The following is a 23845-nucleotide window of genomic DNA, read 5'->3' on the forward strand; positions in this document are numbered from 1 at the left end:
AATAATAATATTAATAATAATAATAATAATAATAATAGAGAGAGATATAAAGGGAACACAAATGAACAAGAGTATGTGGAGATCTACACATAATCACACACACATGTGTATGTGTACGTGTGATTAATGGATGATTATTCAACTTTATCTTACGATTAACATATTTGTATGTAAATAACCTGGTATAGCATCTAACTTGACGAGACGAGAGAGCAATACTTTTTAATTAATAAAATAAATATAGTTCTAGAAATATAAAAAACATAAACAAACGCACTTTGTATATAAGTTATTACACCCACAAGATAATAACAATAATAATAATAAGTAATAACATTGAATTACACAAAAAGGAAAAAAACACATTACAACCATTCATTCAACACACGAAAAAATCAAGTCTTCAAAAAAAACATTTTAAAATAATTAATTAACCAAAATATCACAACATGCTATCTGTCCTAGCTGGAAGCCGCCGGAAAAAGTTCACCGGCACCGACGGCAGGCGGTACCGAAACCTAGGGTGCCTCATCGCATACACCCCCGCCAGAGCAGCGATCACCTGGAACGGCGTCACGTACAGCACCACCGCCGCCACAAGACAGAAAGTGACGAAAATGGCCGTCGCTCGCGGGTCCCGCCAGCTCAGCAGCGAGTGGACCCGCTCCCCCTGCGTAGCCACGTCACCCACCACCGTCTGTATCCTCCCCGCCACGCTCCTCAGCCTGTCGTACCTCATTCTAACCAAATCGGGATTCCGGCTCGTCGGAAAAGTGTCAAACTCCTCGTCTAGCTCGTCGGGGTGCACCGCCTCCGCCTGAGAAATCTTCGTATTCATATGCGGCGGATACCTAGGCCGGAATCGGAAATTCCAAACTCCGATCAAGAACATGTACAAAAACACCGTTGGCAAAATCAACTCTGGGAAAGAAACGAGCATGAGGTACAACAGATGCACAAGCACCGTCGTGATAGGGTTCCGCCAGGTACAGATATCACCGATCCATTTTCCGGCGGAGAATATTCCGGCGAAGACCGACATCATGCGGAAGAAGTTCGCCTTGCTCCTACGCATGCTCCACAAGTGCGAGTCGACATCCGACATGTACTCGACGACCTCCTTCCTCAACGGGGGCTCGGACCTCCCTAGCCGTGTGGCGACTATGTTGACAGCCTGATGACGGAGCATGTCCAGCTGGACAACCGTGAATGGCCGAACATAGTGCATCTTCGGCAACAACGGCCTCGAGTACGTATAAAGCATGTTCGCGAACGAGGTGCAAGAAAATCGCAACGCCAAATGCAATTCACCCATTTTCTTCACACCCGTCGGATGAAGAACGAGCAATGGGTACGAATGCGTGTAGATCCGACCCGTCTGGAGCGTCGAAATACGGATCCGGACTTTCCCGATTTTTACGTCTTTGCCCTTCTCGCCGCTGAGCTGGCTGTTGTCGAAGATTCCGACAGTCAACACAGTGGCGGGGTCGAAAACCTCCCAAGTGTACTGCTCGTTATACTTTGGGAAAAGATTGTCTACGATCGTCCGCGTACGTATCCATTTGTGACCATATTTCGCCACGCAATACGTATCCGACGTACCCTTTCCGTCACGTGTTTTCATCGGATGAAGCCCAACGGCATTCAAAATCCCAAGCTCCAAAACTCCGATCGGAGGCTTCCAAAGCTGCTTCGCCGTAGGGCGAAGATCACTACTGTAGTGAGTCGACTCGTCAAGAACGTGATAACCCCCGTCCAAGCAAACCCGTAAGTGAAGCTTGCTCGAGAACTTCTCCTTCTTCAACTGATCCACATCCACCAAAACGGGCTTCTCTAAATTAAACCAACGAGAGTGAATCACACGATCGTCGGCCCGTTTTTCAACCATATTCAACGGTATGATAACCCGCCCGATTACCTCGTCTTTACCCGGAGCGACCCGGTCCTCCACCGTGAGTACAAGATGGTCCTCGAACGGCTCGGCTGCAACGAAGAACAAATCCTCGTTCCACAAAGGGTTGAAATTACGTGACTGAACGGGCTTCGTTCGCATCACTTGGTTTCCGATTTGGGCCTTTACGTAAGCGTCTGGAAAACGAGCCTTCTCCGATGGGATTAAATCCTGCGCTTCGACCACGTTCACACGCACGTACCACAAGCGCGGGGCCTGGTAGACTTTCGAACGGATAAGAGCCGAAGCGGCGGATGAGCTGTCGAGCGGCGAAGCCGCGTCGGAGTGCCACGCGTCGGGAAAAGCCTCGTCAGCTTGCGTCCCGATCCAAACCGCCAGCATAAGCTCTCCTCTTATCTTCTCCCCTTTTTTATCTTCGAGGCGGTACCATTCGGGGGCCAAGGGGCTATCGGGTGGGACCCGCATGGGAACCTCGTTAAGATCGAATCTCACAAACCCCACAAAATCGTCTTTTAAAATATCTTTATCCTTAACAACGACTTCCAAAACGGACGCTTGCATTCTCTCTCTAGAGAAGGCGAAAACTACGTTCCACATTGGATTCTGTTGCTTCTCGATGTGCTTCGTAATTCCTTTGTAGTTTCCGATTTTGACCTCAACGTAAGGGTCAAGACTCCCCGTTACGTCCATGGCCGGTAGCTCACGAGCCTTGACGACTCTGACGAAGAGGAAATGCATTTTCTCGACAAGGTCGTACGTCCCGCCAGCTGTCGTCCTGTCGGTTTTGACAACTCTGCCCCCGACTATGCGGCCCCCGCCGAGAAACGGGCTTGTTTCCTTGAGGGCGAAATCGACCGGTTGAGAAGACGAGGCTGAGTGCATGTGTACGAGCTTCGGAGGCGGCATAGGTTCCGGAACCTTCATCTCGTTGGCCGTGTATTTAGTACTGTTGTAATGTGGTGGCGCTTCGACTGCTTGGTGATTGTTTTGTTGTTGCTGTTGTTGTTCCTCCTCGTTGCTATTCCGTTTAGGTAGGGTGTGGAACGTGTGCCGATTCTCCGACGGATTTTCGTCGGTGATTGAAATAGGGGTGGATGATTTTAGGGACGGATTGTCGGTGATGTAGACTTTGAGGCCGATTTCTCCACGAACATGCGAAAAGATTCCCCGTTTTTCTAACGGATAGTGGAGGGTGACGGAATCGGAGTAGGGGACAAAGGAGTTGCCGTTGATTGTGACTTTTCCGAGGAAGGATTTGGATTGGGTGGCTTTGATGTTGCTGTAGATGTGAGCATCGAGAGTGAGTGTGTGGAGGTTTGTGGGGTCCGTTATGTTGAAGTAGAAGCTCTCGTGCCACACGGGATTGAGATCTTTTTCTTTGATGGTTGACCGGTATCTTTGACCGTCGAAGTGGAGCTCAACGAATGGGTTTGACGAGCCTTGACCGTCTTTCGGTAAGAGGTTGTGCGCACTTATGATGTCCACTCCGAGCTTCAGGTTTCCGACAGTCATTGCACTTTGCTTGTTCTTTTAACTGCCGATTCGGAAAAAGAAAAAAAGACGGAAAATTGAATTAAAAACGCACGCGAAACGAGAAATCCAAGAAAAAACGAGGCTTGGTCGGATACATTCGAAAAATTAATAAAGAACGAACATTCTGGAAATAGTGCACATCGACAATTCAGCACTCGAATTTGGATGGATTGAACTAAAAGAACCGATCTCACAATAGGCTTATAAGCAGAGAAAAAAATCGCAAATTTACATCAAAGATTCGAAAAAAGCAAACACCAATTAAAAATTATAAACCGAAACGACAGATCACCGTTTCGGGCTTTCGGGTTTTCAAGCAATCGAGCTAGCTAGTTCTTTTTTTCATGAACGATCCAAATCAAAAGAAGGTGCCTAGACGTTTCTTGAATGCAGTGCACAAGTGGCGAAAAACAATAGTTTAGGAGCAGATAAACAGATCTACATAATAAAAAACGATTTTCGAATAATCTTCATCAGAAATCATTCCATTAGGCCCACAAGATCATTAAAAAAACACAAACTTTAGTATAGTAGAGACAAGAAATAAGATCACCATCAACTAAAAGCCCGTAAAAGATCGAAAATAAAATTATTAATTTTTTTTTTTTAAATCCTCCTTTTTCAAATATGAATAGAACTAACTGCAAATTGCTTACACTTAACAAATATATGTAAGTGAAGATCAAAAGAAAATGTAAAGGTGACACCTTTAATATAAGTAGTGTACATGTAAGAAATAAAGTGGAAAGAAGAGCAGAAAAATAGGGTCAATACATACTTTGGCATGTGCTGATGTTACCTCGTGGAGAGATCTATCAACATAAATAAAGAATTCTTGGAAGTGAAAAAAAAATAATTAATAAATAAATAAATAATCGAAAATCTCGTACTTAATTGTCAGTGCACTTAAGCCATGATCTTCCTTAAGTAACGCTAACTACACATGAACTTTAGTCAAATGATGTGTGAAAAGGGCCAGCCATTTTTTTTGTGCATCTTTTCTCAAAAACAAAAAGAAAATAAACAATTACGTAAATTACGGCCAAGCCCTATGAGATTATGTTAGATTACGAAAAACCCCTCCTGTTTTGGTAATTACAATTCATTCCCTTGAATCTTTTTACACGTCCACCCTTGCGGTGTCAAATTTAGTTGAATTTTTTCCAGTTTGTACCTGATTTAACCCATTCGAGCTCTACATTTTGAAACAAGATGATCGTAAAATGTGTTTCTTGACTTATAAATATCAGAGATTGTGGTGGTGGATTGTGGTGTATCAGACAGCTTTTGCACAAAACGAGTACAAACTGAAAAAAATTACACGGAATCTAGAAGATTCCGTTGAATTTGACAACATAAAGGTGGGCGTGTAAGAAGATTCATAATTGAGGGGTGATTGTAATTATCCAAAAACGAGGGGTATTTTTCGTAATTTGACATTAGTTAAGGGGATGACCGTAATTTACCCTAAACAAAACTTTAATCTGAGGGAGAGGAGAGAAAAGAGAAAAAGACACCAGCTTTGGAATGATTATAATCTGACAGACACAAACAAATAATCACTTAACATATAATCAAAGAGAATGATATATAGATAAAAGCATTAGCCAAACGTGACAAATTATTTATACATATATATAATTTCAGATCTTGTGGTCCAGAATAATAATTACAACAAATGAAAAAACCCATTATTTATTTTTCTTGAATCTTGAAATAACCGGTGTTTCTTGAACAAAAATTGGCAAATGTGGTAAAATAGAATTATTAATTCATGTAATAAAAAAAAAACCCATGTAAGAAAACTAAAGTAATTAACAAGAAAAGGGCAGAAGAAAGAAGTACTTGTTTTTTAGTGTGTGAGCTGAAATCTTCAGAATTTCTCGACGGCCGCCATTAAAGAAAAGCTTGAAAGAAAGCAGATGAAAATAGAAAGTAATGTAGCTACAGTAAGTCACTAAATTACTCTCATCTTGGTTTCACAATGTGCGTTTGGGGGGGTTTTTGAGAAGGGGGTGGCCGGGTGGGGGTGGGGGTGGGGGAGGGGGCCGGAGGTGGAGGTGGAGGGGGTTTATTACAGTGACATCGGTTTTGTAGGAGATATTGGGACAAAATCCTCTATATTTTGTTTCTTGGTCAAACGTTTTTCCACTTTTTATTTGTCCTTATTTGATGACAAAATTTACAAAATTGAAAATCCTATATAATATTTAAGGTAGCGGCTAAAACAAATGCCATATTTTTCTCACTTCAGTACCACCAACATAAAAAATAAAAAATACATATATAATAAATAGGTAGTGATATTATTACCCTTAATGAAAATCAACACCTTACACAAAAGTTGTGTGGTATTGATTTTCTTAAGGGTATTAATGTCATTATGTATTAATTTTCTATCTTTTATGTTGGTGGTATTGAATTAAGAAATAAACGATATTTGTTTTAGCCGTCCCCAATATTTAAATCTATAAATATTTGGATAAATTACGCTAATCAAATTACGAAAAAAAAATCCCGCATGTATGGATAATTATCGTTACCCATTAGCTATGAATTTTCTTACACTTACACCCTTTCGATGTTAAATTCAACAAAGTCTTCTAGATTTCGTGAAATGTTCTCTAATTTGTTTTCGTTTTGTGCAAAAATGCAGTTCTTGATTCACCACAATTTGATATTCACTAGCCAAGAGTCAAGAGACACATCTTATGATCATCATCATATTTCAAAATGTGGAGTAATTCGAACAGGGTAAAACGGGTACAAATTGAAAAATATACTCACATAATCTAAAAGATTCTGCTAAATTTGACACTGGAAATATGGACATGTAATAAGATTCATAGTTGAGGGGGTAGTGGTTGTAATTACCTAGAGATGAGGAGTTTTTTCATAATTTAACCTTACCTCATGTGACCGTAATCTACCCTAGTGTTGCATTTCGTGGAAAATACTTAGGTAATGTTTGGTTTCGTTTTCATTTCATTTTTTTTCTTTATCGAAAATGAAATATGTGCTTATTAAAATTCTCAAAAATAATTTTCACAAGATTTCAAAAGTTTCTCTCTCATCGAGATATATAATTTGCTTGCTACAGTGAAAAGATCGGAATGCAATAATAAACAATATTTCTACTAAAAAATAAATGAAAATCATTTTACTTTTCAACTTTTAATTCTAAAATAACTTTCTTTAACACTTTTAAACATAATCTGACTCCCACAATGTATTTTATTTCTTCTCAAATTATAAACAATTACTTTAGCTCTTAAACTATTGTCTCACACATATTTTCTCATAAATATTTGAATTTGGAAACAAAAAGCATTATTTACAATTTCAATCAACAAATATGAGAAGTAAAATTTATATATATTTCGTCTCTTTACACCCATATATAATATAAATAATATGAATAAAAATAATAATAATAAATGTAATAATAATAGATAATAATGCCATTACCCAATGCCTTTCATTGGAAAGCGGAAAATTCTTGTTTAGGCCCTACATCATAATATCCATTAAGAAAATATTTTAATTTTCTTGATATTATTATTATTATTATTTATTATCTTGATATTCAAACCACTTTTGGATTGACAATGATAGACTAGGACCATCCAATCTTTATAACTTACCTTTACTCATATTATTTTGTTTTTTAAACATTATTAATTAATTACCTTGCTAATGTAGCAACTCATTGTTTAATTAAATGAGGCAATGAGCCATTTTTTAAATTTTTTTAATTTATAATTGTTTTTTTTAATGAAGTAACTCGTAACCAACCATATATCTTGCAAACCATATGATAAACGTAACCCGTACTAGGTTAACCATGTATAGTAAACTAAACCTGTGGACTTGCAATTGTAATCTTACTTGAAACAAAGGTCATTAAGCAACTCTCAATCAAACTACACTTATAGCAATTAAATATTTTCTTATCCACAAATATTATCACTTGAAATTAAAGTTAAGTTATATCCAACCAACAAATTATCATTGGTTAGAGTGACATTTCACATACCAAAAAGAAAAAAAGAAAAAAAGGAAGAAAAAAAAAACCCAAATTCCATAATTTTTTTTTGGAAAAATACAAGTGCAAATCGACTATTCATGCACATCTTCTGGTCCTAGGATTAAATTTTGGGGAAACCAAAAAAAACGAAGAAAAAAAAAAATGACCTTCTCTTTTTGGGTCAACATGCCCATAATTCAATGGACAAATATCATCTATGTAATAAAAAATAAAATGTGAAAATAAATAATAGAGTAATATCTAGCTGTAATTTAGTGGGCTGTAAAACTAATAGCACAAAATGAATCGGTGGACTAGTGTAGAAGGCCGAGACTTTAAAACTAGGGGTGAAAATTGGAACAAAATTTCCGATTTCCATCGATTCTGATCCAGATTTTTCAATTTTGAAATAATATGTTTCATTCCAAAATTCTTACTTCCGATTTTTTTTCCGAAATTATTTTGATCAGAATTGGAATATATATGAAATTCCAATTTTGAAAAAATATATTAAAATTCCAATTTTTTTCCTTCTGAATATTACAATTAAAATACCAACATTATTATGTATTTTATATTTAAGGTGAACAAAATATGAAAATTTCCGAATTCCGCTAATTTCGATCCCAATTTTTCTGATTTTGGAACAATTTTTTTCATTACAATTTTCGAAACCGATTTTTTTGGAACGGAATTGGAACTAGTTTTTAACTTCAGAAAAAAATTAATTTATTTTTCTAAAGGGCAAATCTCGATCCCATCCGTCTGATTTACACCCCTATTTCGAACAAATCCTGGATAGAAATAATCTTTAAAAACATAATTTATCTTATATTTTATTTTATTAATTATATATTATTTATTATAAGTGAAATTTATGAAATAAACTATAAAAGAAATGTTATTTTACAAACATAAAATTGGAGTTAATAATATAATATTTAGTGGGATGGGCGTGTTAATAAATGTGGACCTCATCTTGTGCAGATTCACAAGAGAGCCCCTGCCACGTTGGCCCTACATGTGCATTGTCTCCCCTTTCGAGGCATTCTTTGTTCAATGCACTTTTTTTTTTTTTTTTTACATTTTTTTAGAATTAATTAATCTGAAAAAAATGCAATAAATAATTTTATCAAATAAATGGAATTTAAAATAATTATAAAATTTATAAAATGTAGTTTTGGGCTCCACTTATGGGTGGCGTATGGCCTAAATATTCTAACACATGGGCTGTAGCTGATTTATGGTTTAGCTCATTAACAGTTTTAGGTGGGCTTTATATATTCTTAATTTTGAATAAATATTGATAATGCCTAAATGGCCACCCCAACACGTATACAATTTTTCAATCTACTGGACCACAAGCCCAACTTTGAAGACCACTAGAAAGAAGATCCAATCACCTTCAGATAAAATTTGAGTCCTATCATCTCAATCAATTAACTTCAGCTCGATCAACGAGGTATAAAGAAAGATTTTAACTTATTTGTTAAGGGATGTTTAAAAATCACAGTATACAACTCTCTGGATTCTCTCTACTATCTTTGCAATCCACACGTTTGACTCGAGCGTCGAAGGAGTTTCCGTCAGATCAATCATCGACTTAGTTTACGTATTCTAATCGACAGGTATCTTCGGACCATCGAGCTCGTGAGCTAGTGATCCATTTTGCTCTTCCAGCTCATCCTACCTCAACTATATCAGGTAATCTATATCTAACATCATCAGATATGTCAACATATCGAATATTTATTTTATTTGAGAAAAAGTTTTAGTAAACATCATATTATAATGAGTTTGAATTCAGTTTGGAGACTTCACTCCGTCGAGTGCTTCTTGACTTGACTAGCTAGCCATATTGTGTCATTCGTGAAGAAAAAGACGCATTGTCTTCAAAGAGACGAACAATGAATATACATGAGGGGCAAAGCCTTCACGTACTTCTATGTCCTCTCTAATGAGTTGAAGCTCGATAGCTGCCTGCATTTCGGTTTCAAGGATTTGTGCACACCGTTATCAACTACGGACATCGCAATACCTGCAAGTGTGGACCGTTTCTTAAGCACGCCACCACTGCCACTAAAGATCAAAGGTCGCTAGTGGAAGCCCTGTCGACTTCAAGGATTGAAAGTTTTCTAAGAGAACGAAGCACCACCTACGAGGATCACCACACACCTACATGATTGGAGGTTCTTTGTAAAAATCTATGGTAGAGCGTCGCCTACATCCGCTATCACCATCGTTGTGCGTTTATGAATTTATCTATGCAAACCACTTCATGTAGGAGAATCACTTCCGTTTGAGATGAACCTAGTCTAAGGAAGTCAGAAGCGGACACCGGAGGGTCATCTAAGAGTCTAACCTACTTGACCTAAGGTCCATCATCCCCCGACTTTTGCAAAATGAGTACAATCCCAATAGGCAATATCCAAGGGACACCATTTCGTCTAAAAAGACAAAGCATATGCTCATTCTTGATGAGAGGCGGATTTCTCAATGGGCAATAGTCAAGGGATACTGTTTTGCCTAACAAGGTAAAGCCTACGCTCATTCTTGGCAAGAGACAAACGTCCCAATAGACATTAACAAAGGGATACTGTCTTGCTAAATAAGATAAAACATATGCCCATTATTGACGACGAGAGATGGATTTTCCAATAGGCAATAGCCAATGGATATCGTTTTAGTCTAAAAAAACAAATCATACGCTCCTTCTACAACACAATGACAGTATTTATAGGCTACTCGCAATCATGCTCCCGACCCGTGACCCAACTTAGGAGTGCGGAATTTAATGATATGCCTATTGACTTTTTCGTTCACAAAGGCCCAAACCAATATAGTTAGTAATAAATATATAATTATCACCTATTACGAGCTAATTGTTATAACTTAGTCGTCTCACATTGGTTTTGTACAAGAAGCCTATCTATTCCATCACCTGTATGTAAGTGATTCAACTCAAATAATGAGGTACACAGTGTTTTGACAATTATTTAAGTTATTTGCTTATAGTGTGATTGTTTTTCTTATTTGTGTGTCGGAAGATAATCGTCGGGCCATCCGATGTGTGTCATTCAGTGTTTTCAACTATTTGTAGGTTGATGAGCGGATCTCCATTCTTGATGGTTCGCGAGTCGGCTCGTGGCTCATCGAGTTCACGAGTCGGCTCAACTCAATTACAACCCCTATATATACCAACACACGATGTATATAATTATGTGCAAATTTACAATTAACAATCACCCGATATTAATTAATAACACGTTGGTAGCATAGAATTCAAGCTTTTCGGTTCAATTACGCAATTATAATTTATAAGAACAGTTGAACGAAAAAAATCAAAATAAGTGAATAAGCCATGATGCAAGATTGGAAGTGCCGTCCTTTGATTGTAGTAAAGACTAAAGAATAATATAATATCAAGAAAAACCCAATTTCTTCTCCGTATCTCAATTAATGTCTGAATCACATCGACATGTAAGAAAAAGTCAACATCTACAACGCTATAATATATATATATATACACACACACACACACACTGACACACACTGACACACACACAAATCATATTTATCCAATCCAACTACCCTCTGCGATCGAGTGTGAGAGAGAGAGAGAGAAGAAGAAGAAGAAATTAAGATGGAGCTGAAAGTGTACGCCGATCGGATGTCCCAACCTTCCCGTGCAATTCTTATTTTCTGCAAGTAAATTTTTTTTTTTCTTTTTTTGAATAATCAATTTCTGAAATTATTTGTCTTGTAATAATTTGTGATGTTTATTTCTCTTGTCTGAATCTTTTTTTATTTATCTGTTTAAAAGGGCAAATGGGTTAGAATTTGAGGAGGTGCCGATTCAGCTTGCTAAAAAGCAGCACCGTTCCCCTGAATTTGCAGGTTTCAATCTTAGAGAGAGAAACTAATTTTTTTTTTTTTTTTTTTTTTAAGTCTGTAATTATGAAAATTTTATTTTTAATTTATTTGGTTTTTTATTTAATTAATTATTTCAGAAATAAACCCCATGAAGCAAGTTCCAGCAATTGTCCATGGAGATTTCAAGCTTTTCGAGAGGTAACTGCTTTTGGATCTGCAAGTGTGCATGTTATTTAATTAATTTATTGTTTAATTAATTAATTAATTAATTTTCTGGAATTTAAATTATGATCTGCATTTCTATAACCTGGTTGGTTCCATTAATTAAATTAAATTAAATATTAATCTTATAGATTTTGTTCAATATTTCAATTGATCTTAAGTAAATCGCCGATTAGATGTTGTCTCGACTCGCGACTACATTCTCGTATCATAGTTTACGAACCGAGTCGACTAGGCAGGGGCGAGTCACTAGTGACTATTTAGTTACACTTCGGTCGAAATTCGGGCGCATATACCGAATAGTATAGATTGATTAACTTCATTGGTTTAGACAAAAAGAAATCGATAATCTTTTCTAATTATCTCCGAGTTATGTTCACTAATTTGTTGTGTGCTGCAGTCATGCGATACTTATTTATTTGGCTTCTGCATTTCCGGGAGTTGCTGATCACTGGTATGTTTAATTTTATTTATTTTTTAATTATTTTTTTTTTTACATAATTCTTCCTAATAATTTATTGCACGATTGTAATCGAACATATCCATACTCGTGTAATGCAACTATCTATTATTGTGAAGGTATCCAGCTGATGCACGCAAAAGAGCGAAAATCCACTCGGTGCTCGATTGGCACCACACAAATTTGCGCCGTGGTTCAGGTGATTTGTTTTGTGTACAAATAGAAATTTTTTTTCTCGTATTTATCCGATGATTTGTATAGCTTCAGATTTTGCACTTCCCTAGATAATTATGTTGAATTAACTTGTGCTCTGTATTATATATATTTGTAATTATATTATATGAAGCTCGTAACATTGCTTTGAATTAATTAGGGCTATTTTGTGTGATTTTGTTTTTCAGTCGGATACATTTTCAACAACACTATAGCACTAGCATTTGGTATGCCGTTGAATCCAAAAGCAGAAGCCGAGGGCGAAAAGCTTCTTTCAGATTCTCTTTCGACTATCGAATCTCTTTGGCTTGAAGATGGCCCGTTTTTGCTCGGAAACTCTAAACCTTCCATCGCCGATCTTTCTTTGGTTTGCGAAATCACGCAACTTGAGGTAATATTAAAAAAAAAGATTTTTCATTTTTTCTTAATTTATATATATATATATATATATATATATATATATATATATATATATATATATATATATATATATATATATATATATATATATATATATATGCTGTATAATGTTTTCAGAGTCTTCTGCATGCAAAATGAAATTTCTTACCAAATTTTTATTTATTAATTATTAATTTTTTGATTTTGTAAGTTTGCGGATGAGAAAGATCGCGAGCGTATTTTGAGTCCCCACAAGAAAGTTCTGAAGTGGATGGAAGACACGAAGAAAGCAAGTGCTCCTTATTTCGAGGAAGTTCACTCGTCGATGCCACCTGGCATAGTGCAGCTAAAGGCATTGAAGGCGCAAGTAATTAGCCAACAATCTGCTTCAAAACCCTAGAAAATATCGAAGCATGCATATATTGTGGTGCATGTTGGATTTTCTCGAGCTCGTATAATTGCATGAATTTCTATATTAGCGTGCTGTGTGTTATTTATTATACAATGTTGTTTATCGGTTTCATCGTAGTACTATGCAATAAAAATATATTTTCTGCAAATTTTCCGGTTGTAGCAAATGCAGGCGACAATTTGCTGTTATTATTAATCTGTACATTAATTCGAATTTTCATAGGATCCGAATTTACCCGATAATTTTACCTCGTACTTGTAGAGAATCTAGAACCTTGGGTCTCTTGTAATTCTTGAGCAAAAGAGAGCTGCACACCACGCTTACCGAGGATGCCGCCATTGCTCCGCCGGCGACCCAAGGCGGCAGCCGGAATCCGGTGGCCGGAAAAATTGCTCCGGCGGCAAGTGGGATGCCGATGACGTTGAACCCTAACGCCCAAATATAGTTGAGTCTGATTCTGAAAAACGTTTTTCTCGATAGATCTATTGCGGTTATTACGTCCTCCAAATTGCTTTTCATGAGAACTATGTCTGCCGCCTCGATTGCTATGTCTGTGCCTGCACCGATTGCTACGCCGACGTCTGCTGCCACGAGCGCCGGCGAGTCGTTGATCCCGTCCCCCACCATAGCCACAGTGTTGCCGCTGGCCTTTTGGCCAAAAAAATTTAAAAAATAAATAAATAATAATGTTAAAAGAAAAAGGATGATCAAATAATATCTGTTGTGAAATGGTATTTCATAATAAGTACTACCCTAGCGGTGAAATCGGAAATCGGAAATCAGAATGGAATTTTCGAATTTCCCGATCCGAATATTTCCGATTGTTGGAAGTTCTTATTTCAGTTTTTATGATTATATCTTTAGGAACGGAATTGCAATACATATTAGATTCCGGTTTCCGATGCAAATTAATTTCCAATTTTTTTTTGTTTACCGAAAATTACACTTTATAATGAATATCAATATTATCGTGTAATTATAGCACCAAAATAATGGAAATTCCTAACTCCGTCGATTTCGATCCAATTTTTTTTTCAATTTTGGAATAAGTTTTTTTCAATTTCCGAACCTCCGATTTCCAATTTTTGGGATGGAATTGAAAATAATTTTTGACTTCCGATTCTTTTTTAAAAAATTTCCAAAAGACCAAATTATGTTTTTCGCTATCCGATTTCCACCCCAAAACTATCCAATAATTGCAAAATAATCTATGATAATAAGATTTAAATAGAAAATTAATAAATAAAAAACCTGTAATTCCTTCACTTTTTGTGCTTTATGCTCAGGTTTAGCTTCTGCCACAACACTATCAATACCAACTTCCTTGCCAATTGCTTTCGCAGTTCCCTTATTATCTCCGGTCACTATTATACACTTAATCTTCATTGACCTCAAAATCGAAACCGCTTCGCGGGCCCCGGGCTTCAACGGGTCGGATACACCAAGAATTCCGTATATCTCCCTATCAATAGATACAAGAATCCCCGTTTGAGCCAACCCTTCGATTTCCGTCATTATTTCCTCGGCGCACCTCGGAACAACCACATTGTGATTCAACATTAAACTCTTGTTCCCCACAAGAACTTCTCTATTTCGAACAACCGCCTTCACGCCGTGGCCCGTTATGGATTCGAAGTCACGGGCTTCGGGCCAAGTGGGGCCCGCTTCGTCGTCATTTTCCCCGCACTTCTTAGCGTACTCGACGACCGCCTTGCCCAACGGATGCTCGCTGTTTACCTGATATAAAAATTTATTGCATTTAATAACCATCTGTTATAGCTAATTGCTAAAAAGTCCTCTAGTTATTATTAATAATATTAGCAAAAAATCCTTATAATGAAATTTCTTTAGCAAATTAGCCCCTAAAAACTCTTCATTTAGTGAAATGCATGCTAAAAAAAAGAATTATACGAAGATTTTTGCTAATATTAAAACACGAGGTCCTTTTCAGCAATTAGCTATTACACAGGGGTACTAAATGCAATAAACTCCATGCAAGAAGTAACTACCTCAGCAGCAGCAACCAAAGAAGTAAATTCTTGATGACTCATATTATCTTTCAAGAGCTTCGTTGTGACAACGACGGGCCTACCGATCGTGAGAGTTCCCGTTTTGTCGAAAACTATGCAATTCACCTGCGGGGCACGGCCAAAAAAAAAAGTTACCAAACATTATAAGTAAATTTTTTTTTGCTTAATTATTTAATTAATCATGACTAATCTGTCAGCCAAACACGTGATACGACGAAAAATAAAAAAAACGAGCCTTATGAGTGGTTTCCAAGGCGTGGCCGCCTTTAATGAGGACACCTTGAGAAGCACCGACGCCGGTGCTAACCATAACGGCCGTAGGAGTAGCTAAGCCGAGCGCGCATGGGCATGCTATCACCATTACGGAGATTCCGAATTGAAGTGCAAGCTCAAATCCATCCATTGGAGGAGGTATCCAAGATTTAGGGTACCCGTTCAATTTCCCGGCACAAAACCATGCAAACCATGTCGAAATCGAAAGAAATACAACCTGCAACAAAAAGACGAAAACGAACCACGATCATCGAAAAAAAAGTATAGAGACATATATGTAGAGCATTTTTCTTAAATAACATACTAGAGGAACGAAGAACTTGGAAATACGATCGGCAAATTTCTGAACTGGAGCCTTTGCCATTTGCGCCGATTCAACTAAACGGACAATTTGCGACAAAGCGCTCTCTGATCCAACTCTCGTCGCCTTAACATGCAGCACCCCGTTCGTATTCATGGTCCCACCAATTACCAAATCGCCCTTCCGTTTTCCCACCGGCATAGATTCTCCCGTAACCATGCTCTCGTTCACGTGGCTCTGGCCCCACGCAACAACCCCATCGCACGGTACTTTTGTACCGGGCACAACTTTCACCACATCGTTCTTCTGGATCAAACGGCTATCAATTTCTTCCTCGTTCGAAACATTCCCTTCCATATCTAGGGTTAGTAGCGTAGCTCTCTCGGGAGATAAGTCCATGAGCTTCTCTATAGCCTCACACGTCTTACCCTTCGCCAAGACCTCCAAATACTTCCCCAGTAGTATGAAAGAAACGAGCATCGCGCTCGTTTCGAAGAAATCGGTCGACTCGAATCTCGGAGAAAAAGCCGCCCTCAAAACCGAATAAACCGAATAGAAATAGGCCGCATTTGTTCCGAGTGCTATCAAGACATCCATATTTGCCGAGCCTCGTCTCAATGCTTTGTGGGCCCCGGTGTAGAATCGTCGGCCGATGATGAATTGAACCGGGGTACATAATATCCACCTCAAAATCGCACCAATTGTTACCATGTTCACTACCTTAATCTCCATCCCACGGTTGATACTAGGAATGTACATAAACACCATAGATGACAAAAAAACCGGAATAGTGAAGACGAGACTCCATATAAAAGATCTGTAGTATTGTTTAATTTCGTGTTCTCTATGAGTTTCGCTCCCCCGTTTCTCAGAGAAGATCGCAGCCTTTAAACCATTAGATTCAATCGTCTTGATGAAATCTCGAGGCCCTTTTAACTCCGGTTCGTAAATAACCGACATTTTTTTTCGGTCGGGCTCGAAGTTTACTTCTCGGACACCTGGCAATGATCGGAGGGAATTTTCGATAGTTTTCGTAGAATTCTCGTTTTCTAGTACTCCTTCAATTAGGAGTTGTACGCTGCGGGTGGCTCCACCGTAGGTGATGAGTGTGCCCTCGAATCCGACGTCTCGTACAGCTTCCAAGATTTGATCGACGGTCGAGATTCTTGGATCGAAATGGACTTCGATTTGCTCGTTGGATAACGAGACTAGGGCTTTCGTTACACCGTGCACGGATGATAGATAGTATTCTAGAGTCATGGAGCAAGAAATGCAGGATAGCCCTTGTATTCGAATTCGGCATACTTGAGTGGATCGCTCGTTTATTTTTTCTTCCGATATCAATCTTGCTTCGAATCCCGCGTCTTCGATCGTCTCGCGGATTGTTTCCTCCTACGTACATTTTTTTAGAAATTATATTAATTAATTTACATAATCAGTAATAATTAAGAACCTATCTTATTTTATTATCAGCTAGATTGGAAAGAAATGTGGTTAAGAAAAATAAATAAAATATGATTTGAACCTTTGACCTAAAATCATAGATTAACCTTTGACATAATAAAAAGACCAAAACTTTATTAAAGTAGTACCATAAAGTGGTATGAGGGAATCTACTAATCTTATTACTTAGCCTTATCTAATATCTGATTAGTGGGAATTAAGAACAAATTAAATAATTAAGCTTTCTAATTAATTATGTGATCGGATGTACTATAAAGTATAATTCTTCTAGTGTCCACTCTGCTTCCAATTATTTATCTGATGTGTGTATACCGTACCTGATTATTTACACTGAATGAATTTGAATGGTCTTCACTAAATATACATACGCGTCTGTATAATTATGTGTAAATTTACGATTCAAATCCACAACCAGGTGTAGCATCACCTAATTTCCCGGTCTTACCCTGTTAAATCATATTGTTTCATTTAAAAAAAAAAAGAATTGTATATTTATACATATAGTTTTATATGGCTTCAATTGCGAAAATAATTTTCATTGTGACAAATTAAATTGCATATGTTTTCAATTTCTAGCACACATAAGATTGAGGGCAAATTACGGCCACCGATAAGATTAAATTACGAAAAAATTCTGATTGTTTGGGTAATTACACCCTTCAACTATTATTGTCTTACGAAAACCCCCCTCCTTCAATAGGTCACTGCAATGGTGTACGCGTAAGACAATACATAGTTGTTGGGTGTGACTGTAATTACCCTAACAAGAGGGGATTTTTCGTAATTTGATCTTACTTCAGGGGGCTGATCGTAATTTGCCCTAAAATAAAAAAAAAATCCAGAGCGAGAACATAAACTTATGCAGATCAAATGCAACTCTATTACCAACTAAAAAAAACAAAACAAAACCAAAACACTGAAATTACAACTTTAACTAGAACACACACACACACACACACACACACACACACACACACACACACACACACACACACACACACACACACACACACACACACACACACACACACACACACACACACACACACACACACACAACTTACGTTGACAAAAGCTGGACTGAAGACGACTTGGGCGCGGTGGTTGAGGGCATCGACCACCGCGTCCTTGATTCCGGGGAGGTGTTTGACGGCCTTCTCCACCGAGGCGGCACAGGCGGAGCACGTCATTCCGGTGACTGAGAACAGTGCCTTCACTTCTGCTCCTTGCATGCATTTTTCTTCATCATCATCATCTGATAATTGGTAATGCATTCTCTCTCTCTCTCTCTCTCTCTCTCTCTCTCTCTCTCTAATGTATATATATCTATATCAAGATTGTGTATGGATTCTGCACTATGTATCTATTCATGTATGCATAATAGAAGTGAAGGAGTTGCTACTTGCTTGTTAATATATATATATATATATATATATATATATATATATATATATATATATATATATATATATATATATATAGCGTAAGTTGCGGAATCTTTTTGTTTTTTTACAGGCTTTGCAGTATATATATAGAATTATATATCAGTGCGCAATATTATCAAATGAAGTGGAAAAGTGATCAAAACTTTCCGTATTATAAATATTTTATTTCTAAAAAAGTAATGGTTGTGGTTTCATTAGCTAGTTGCGTCTCTCTATATCCTCATTCACAATTATTTAATCATTTCTGCAAATATTAATTTCAAGAGCAAGGTAATAATAAATACTGGTAAGCTAATATATATAGACACAGACACGGAAACGGCGATACGGGAAACGGGGAAACGGACACGGGAAAACGGCATGTTCCGATATTGGAGATACGCGAGAACTTGGGGAAATGTGTAAATATTAAAAGTATAGGGGTATATCCGCAAATATGCTATTGGAACCTATGTAAGATTTTATTTATATATAAGTTCTTTTTATACATTTCCATACAAATAATATAATCAAAATATATCAATTTGCAACTGATCATTAAATCATCTAAGTAATTAGGGAAGTAAAAAAAATACGTGGATATTAATTCGATATTCAAACATGTTTCTAACTTTTCAGAAATTTCAAATTGGTCCATAAGGTGTCCGGCAGGTGTTCTCGAGTGTCGGACACGAAACGCGTCCGTGACGCGGATACAAATCTAACAGATACGTTAGGAAGTTGAAGGTTTCATGCTACATAGTTGGTAAATAAATAGAGTTGTAATACTTATTTTGCATGTCTAATTATTGATTTTTTTGATTTTTTTTTTAAATTTCTTTTTTCTATATTACTTACTTTTTGTGTATGTATTCATGAATTGTAGAAAGAAAGAATGAGAAGCAACTGCAAAAAAGATCCAAAAACTGTTTTAATCCATAGAAAATTAAAGGTGACAATTGCGTTTGCTTTTTTGAGTTCTTTCACTATATTGCTATATACTTTACGTTTGATGGTTATAACTTATATTATATTGGTTCTTGTACATGCTACTCAGGGTACGTGGCATATATATATATATATATATATATATATATATATATATATATATATATATATATATATATATATATATATATGTATATATATATATATATATATGTATATTTATATATATATTGTGAATAAAAATTTATGAATGTGTTAAAACAAATATATATTATAAATTAAAAGATTGAATAAGAGATGTATGAAGCATCATTTGTCTTATCGAAATAAGTGTAAATACATGGTAACAAAATTGAAAACAATATATCGAATAAAGAAGGATGGGGTTAAATTGACCGGCCAATTGCAATTTTATGTCACCAAAAAGTTGTGGTCGCCACAATCAATTTAATTTTTTTCCCATTTATTATATGAATTTCATTCATATTAATTTTTCTTTTTATGGTAAATTAAATTATTTAAACCCCTCTGATTTGAGCTTTATGCATATTACCTCCTTGTATTTTAAACATAAGCACATGTCTTCCCTGTAATTTGAATTTTGTAAATATAATCCCCTTGCAATTTTAATATAAGTACATAAACTACCCCTTTTTGTATTCCATTTGGTAAATAATTATGCTAATTAGGAACATGAAATTTTTAAAAGTACAAGGGGATCATATACACAAAATTCGATTTGTTCGACCCTACACCCGATGATAAACACCGGGTGGGTCTTCTGTTGCCCCGTGTCTCTTTTTTGTATTTTATAATATATTCCCTGCTATGATTTACCTTTAGGGATTTTAGAAAAATAAAAAAATGGACACATAGCAGCAGAAGACCCACCCGATGTTTATCACAGGATGTAGGGTCGAATGAGCCACAAAATTCAAACTACAGGAGCTAAGTGTTATTTACCCTTCTTTTTATATAAAAGAAAAGATAGTGCAATTATTGGTCATAGTCAATATTTATTATTGGACTTGCACGCTAGTGCATATCAATGTAAATTGGCAATTAAATATTTAGTGTATAATGTTTATGTGTAATGGGATAGGACCATAAGTGATTTGTATATAAAAGCATTACCCAATTCGATCACATCATTAATTTTAATTCTTTAATTGCCTTTTTTTTTTTTTTTGTTAAAGAAGCCTTAGTTAGGTTGAATATATTCGAAAATCCGCTCTAAATGTGTATAAGTTGTGGTTAGAGTCGTTGGGAAAGAAAGTATTCCGCTTACAGAATTAATCAGACGAAGTTTGAATATCCGAGTTATAAATGAACGAATGTGCACGTTTGATTTTTATGAATGAAAGATTAAAATCGAATATGTGAAAGATGACATTGAGATGAACCAAAAATTTCTTATCATTATTCGAAACGAAAAAAAAATCAAAAAAAAAAAAAAAGAAGAAGAAAAAATCAATAAAAAAATAAAATAAATCTATCTAAAAAGGTATAATACTCAGTGGAGGAAATCATTTTGAAATGCTCAAAAGTGTCATTATATATAGTGGAAACTGATGACCTCCCATTTTATGGTATGTAACAATAATGTCACATTGTAGATTTATAATAATCCAATTTAATTGTTTTAAATGTAAGTTTAGAGAAGAATTCCATGTCAAATTCAGTAGAAAAAACTGAGAGTATATATAACATCATTTAAGCCCCCCTTCATCGTAAATAAGCTTATATATCGAAGAATTTAGCCGTGTGATAGGTCTGATTGTCGAAAAAACCCTCGTGTTGTAATAATTAGCATTTACACCCTATGAATCTTAGTCAAAGTCATGAAGCTTCTAGCCCATGAACGTGCACTATACTTGCCAATTATGCGACTAGGGGTGCATTTCGAATTGAAAAGATCTAATATCCTTTAACTCTTAAATTCTGAATACTACAGATTAATACAATAACTTTGTACGATTGAAATACTTTTTAATTAAATTTTTTTTAATTTATTCCCTAACATTTTCAAGAAATCCCTCTCATGAATTGAGACCAAAATAACATGCAGTAACACGCAAATACACACACTTCCACTTTGATGTTTTTGCGCATATATACACACAACAATTACTCAACCACCATCATAAAAATTTCAAATCCACTAGAGATTCAACTCATCACCTTCTTCAATTCGAAATCCGCGAATTCCTAACCACTCTTCCCCTCCATCAAAAACCTTCGCTCCCGTTTCCACCACCGCATCCATATGTTGTTGGTGATGAAGGAGAGCTGTGTAAGAACAAGAAGAAGAAGAAGAAGAAGCAACTTCAACTTCACCGGTGAGATAGTGGGTGGGCTCGAGGAAGAAGATGAGCTCGCAGCCTCGCTCTCTCTCCTTCTATTTATTATTTTTTACCAAATCAATAGATAGTTTACCTATATTATTTTACTTACGCTAATTTAGCCATTTCACCTAAGTCAACAACCAAATATGATGTAAGTGGTGATAGGCAAAATAAAATCCATCAAACATGAGTTAATAGTAATTTTGTTCTAACATATGTACTATTCCGGCAATTAGACATTTCACAGGGAGTTTATGCAGTGAACTTTCATTGTACTACACCAATAAATAAGCAAGAACAATAGGTCATAAGAAGTTCGAGATACAATTATAAATCAAAGGGATTTAGCGCAAATTTCTTTGATTTTGGTTGCGTTAAAAAATCAAGTTCGAATTAAGCGCGAAATAAGAATATGAAATCAGAGATCAGTAAAATTAACGTTCTTCACTCAATATTGGGCTAGACGAGAACGACAGTCTAAAACAACCTTCTAGTCTTAAAACCCAAAACTACATAAAAAGGTCTTTCAAGATTTTAAGACATACATACTATAAATAAGGACAGTAGCAGAGCCAGACTTTTGAATCCACGGAGGCCGATTGCACTGAAAAGGGGGGTTGACAATGCTACCATGCACGGATTTATTTAAATATATAAAATAATAACGACACGAGAAATGTTGGGGGAGGGGGCTATGGCCCACTTAACTCTATGCTGGCTCCGCCACTGTCAAAGGACAAGGAGAGACAAGGCTCCCGACAAAGATGTCTCCATCTAAAACATTGGCCGGAACTCCATCGACAACCATGTTATTCAAGCTCTTCTGTTTCACATTGTAAACCAAAGCTTCCGCCATTGTATTCACCAAAACAACTTCCTCGTCCCCAATACAACACAAAGGCTTCGCCATTTCCCATTCGTGAACGCATTCAATATTGAATCTCGTCCACGATTTGGCCGATCGGTACTCTCTCATAATCCAAACATTCGCTTGGCCGATGACGCTCTGAACATCGTAAACGCAAAGACAACCCCCAAGAACCACAAGCTCATACGGCACAAGGTTCACATCCGCACCAACTGGAGCAGGCATTTCATCAAACACCTCGCGAGCCAAATCGAAAGCCACGATTACGGTCCGTTCGTTTGCATTAGAAGCAAACCAATGGATAGCTCCATTCAAATAAGCCCCGGGCGTACGTAGCACGTAAACATGATCGTAAGCGTCTCTTCCGAGAAAATAGAAAATATCGTACGGAGGGTTCCCCACCCTTTTCCAAACACCACTCCTCACGCAATACACGTCGACAAACGTATGGACAACGGCCGAGACATACTCGAGGGGATCCTGGTAAGAAACCGAGACGATCTTGTAATCATCGATCGAAGAATCGTACCCGAACCCATGCATGGCGATGCTTTCGTCCTTGTAGGAAGGTGCGGGCCAATCGGGTACTTTTACGAGCTGCATTGTTATCGGGTTCAACAGAAACTTATCCTCGTCGTCGTTTTGCAACAAAACGAGACCGTCGCAAGAGCCCAAAACATCCCTCCACCGTTTTTCTAGACCTAGCTCGAGTTCTCTTGAAACGGCATCGTTTTGTACGGCGGAAATGGTGCGGATTGAGAAATCTCCGGCGATGAAGATGAGATTTTGTTGGTGGCTTCTTTTAAGATGGGTGAGGTGGGCTTTGATGAATTGAGTGCCGGACAGAATAGTTCGCCATGGTTTCGATACGCACCTGGATTTGCCGACGCATTTTGCCGGGAGGCGTGATAGTATATCGATCATGATTTCGTCGGGGAGTTCGGAGATCGCCATTTCTAGTTTGAATTCACGAGGGTTTCGGATTCGGTTCCTCCGCCGCCCGTTGATCGGAAGTGGGGACTGACTGAATGGGAAATAAGTATGACGAGTTTCAATTCCTAATCCTTTTAAGGACGGAAGGAAATCGGACGAATCGGATTGGAATCAGCATTTTGGGGACAAAATCATTTTTTTCGGAAAT

General features: G+C 37.0%; 4 protein-coding genes across 4 annotated transcripts; 1 reads left to right on the forward strand and 3 right to left on the reverse strand.

Annotated features, from left to right (window-relative positions):
* Positions 1-258: 258 nt before the first annotated feature.
* LOC105973778 (C2 calcium/lipid-binding plant phosphoribosyltransferase family protein) lies at positions 259-5593 on the reverse strand. Its single transcript, XM_012998826.2, has 2 exons — positions 5291-5593; positions 259-3446 (listed from the first exon to the last, which is right to left on the reverse strand). Exon 2 carries the CDS (start codon positions 3422-3424, stop codon positions 443-445), a length of 2982 nt encoding a protein of 993 aa, XP_012854280.2. The 5' UTR covers positions 3425-3446; positions 5291-5593; the 3' UTR covers positions 259-442.
* Positions 5594-10866: 5273 nt separating this feature from the next.
* LOC105973746 (glutathione S-transferase T1) lies at positions 10867-13199 on the forward strand. Its single transcript, XM_012998785.2, has 7 exons — positions 10867-11180; positions 11296-11369; positions 11483-11543; positions 11968-12021; positions 12147-12226; positions 12429-12631; positions 12851-13199. The coding sequence occupies exons 1-7, from the start codon at positions 11116-11118 to the stop codon at positions 13037-13039; spliced, it is 726 nt and encodes a 241-aa protein (XP_012854239.2). The 5' UTR covers positions 10867-11115; the 3' UTR covers positions 13040-13199.
* On the reverse strand, positions 13200-18549 carry LOC105973745 (putative copper-transporting ATPase HMA5). The gene is made up of 6 exons (XM_088818005.1): positions 18184-18549; positions 15659-17047; positions 15317-15571; positions 15061-15186; positions 14303-14788; positions 13200-13699 (listed from the first exon to the last, which is right to left on the reverse strand). The coding sequence occupies exons 1-6, from the start codon at positions 18391-18393 to the stop codon at positions 13283-13285; spliced, it is 2883 nt and encodes a 960-aa protein (XP_088674131.1). The 5' UTR covers positions 18394-18549; the 3' UTR covers positions 13200-13282.
* A 3851-nt stretch (positions 18550-22400) lies between these two features.
* Positions 22401-23799, reverse strand: LOC105973663 (F-box/kelch-repeat protein At3g06240). The gene has a single exon (XM_012998695.2). The coding sequence runs from the start codon at positions 23656-23658 to the stop codon at positions 22546-22548; it is 1113 nt and encodes a 370-aa protein (XP_012854149.2). The 5' UTR covers positions 23659-23799; the 3' UTR covers positions 22401-22545.
* Between the last annotated feature and the right edge of the window lie 46 nt (positions 23800-23845).

This window comes from Erythranthe guttata, chromosome 1 (assembly GCF_056151865.1).
Source record: "Erythranthe guttata isolate IM_541 chromosome 1, IM_541, whole genome shotgun sequence".
NCBI lineage: Eukaryota > Viridiplantae > Streptophyta > Magnoliopsida > Lamiales > Phrymaceae > Erythranthe > Erythranthe guttata.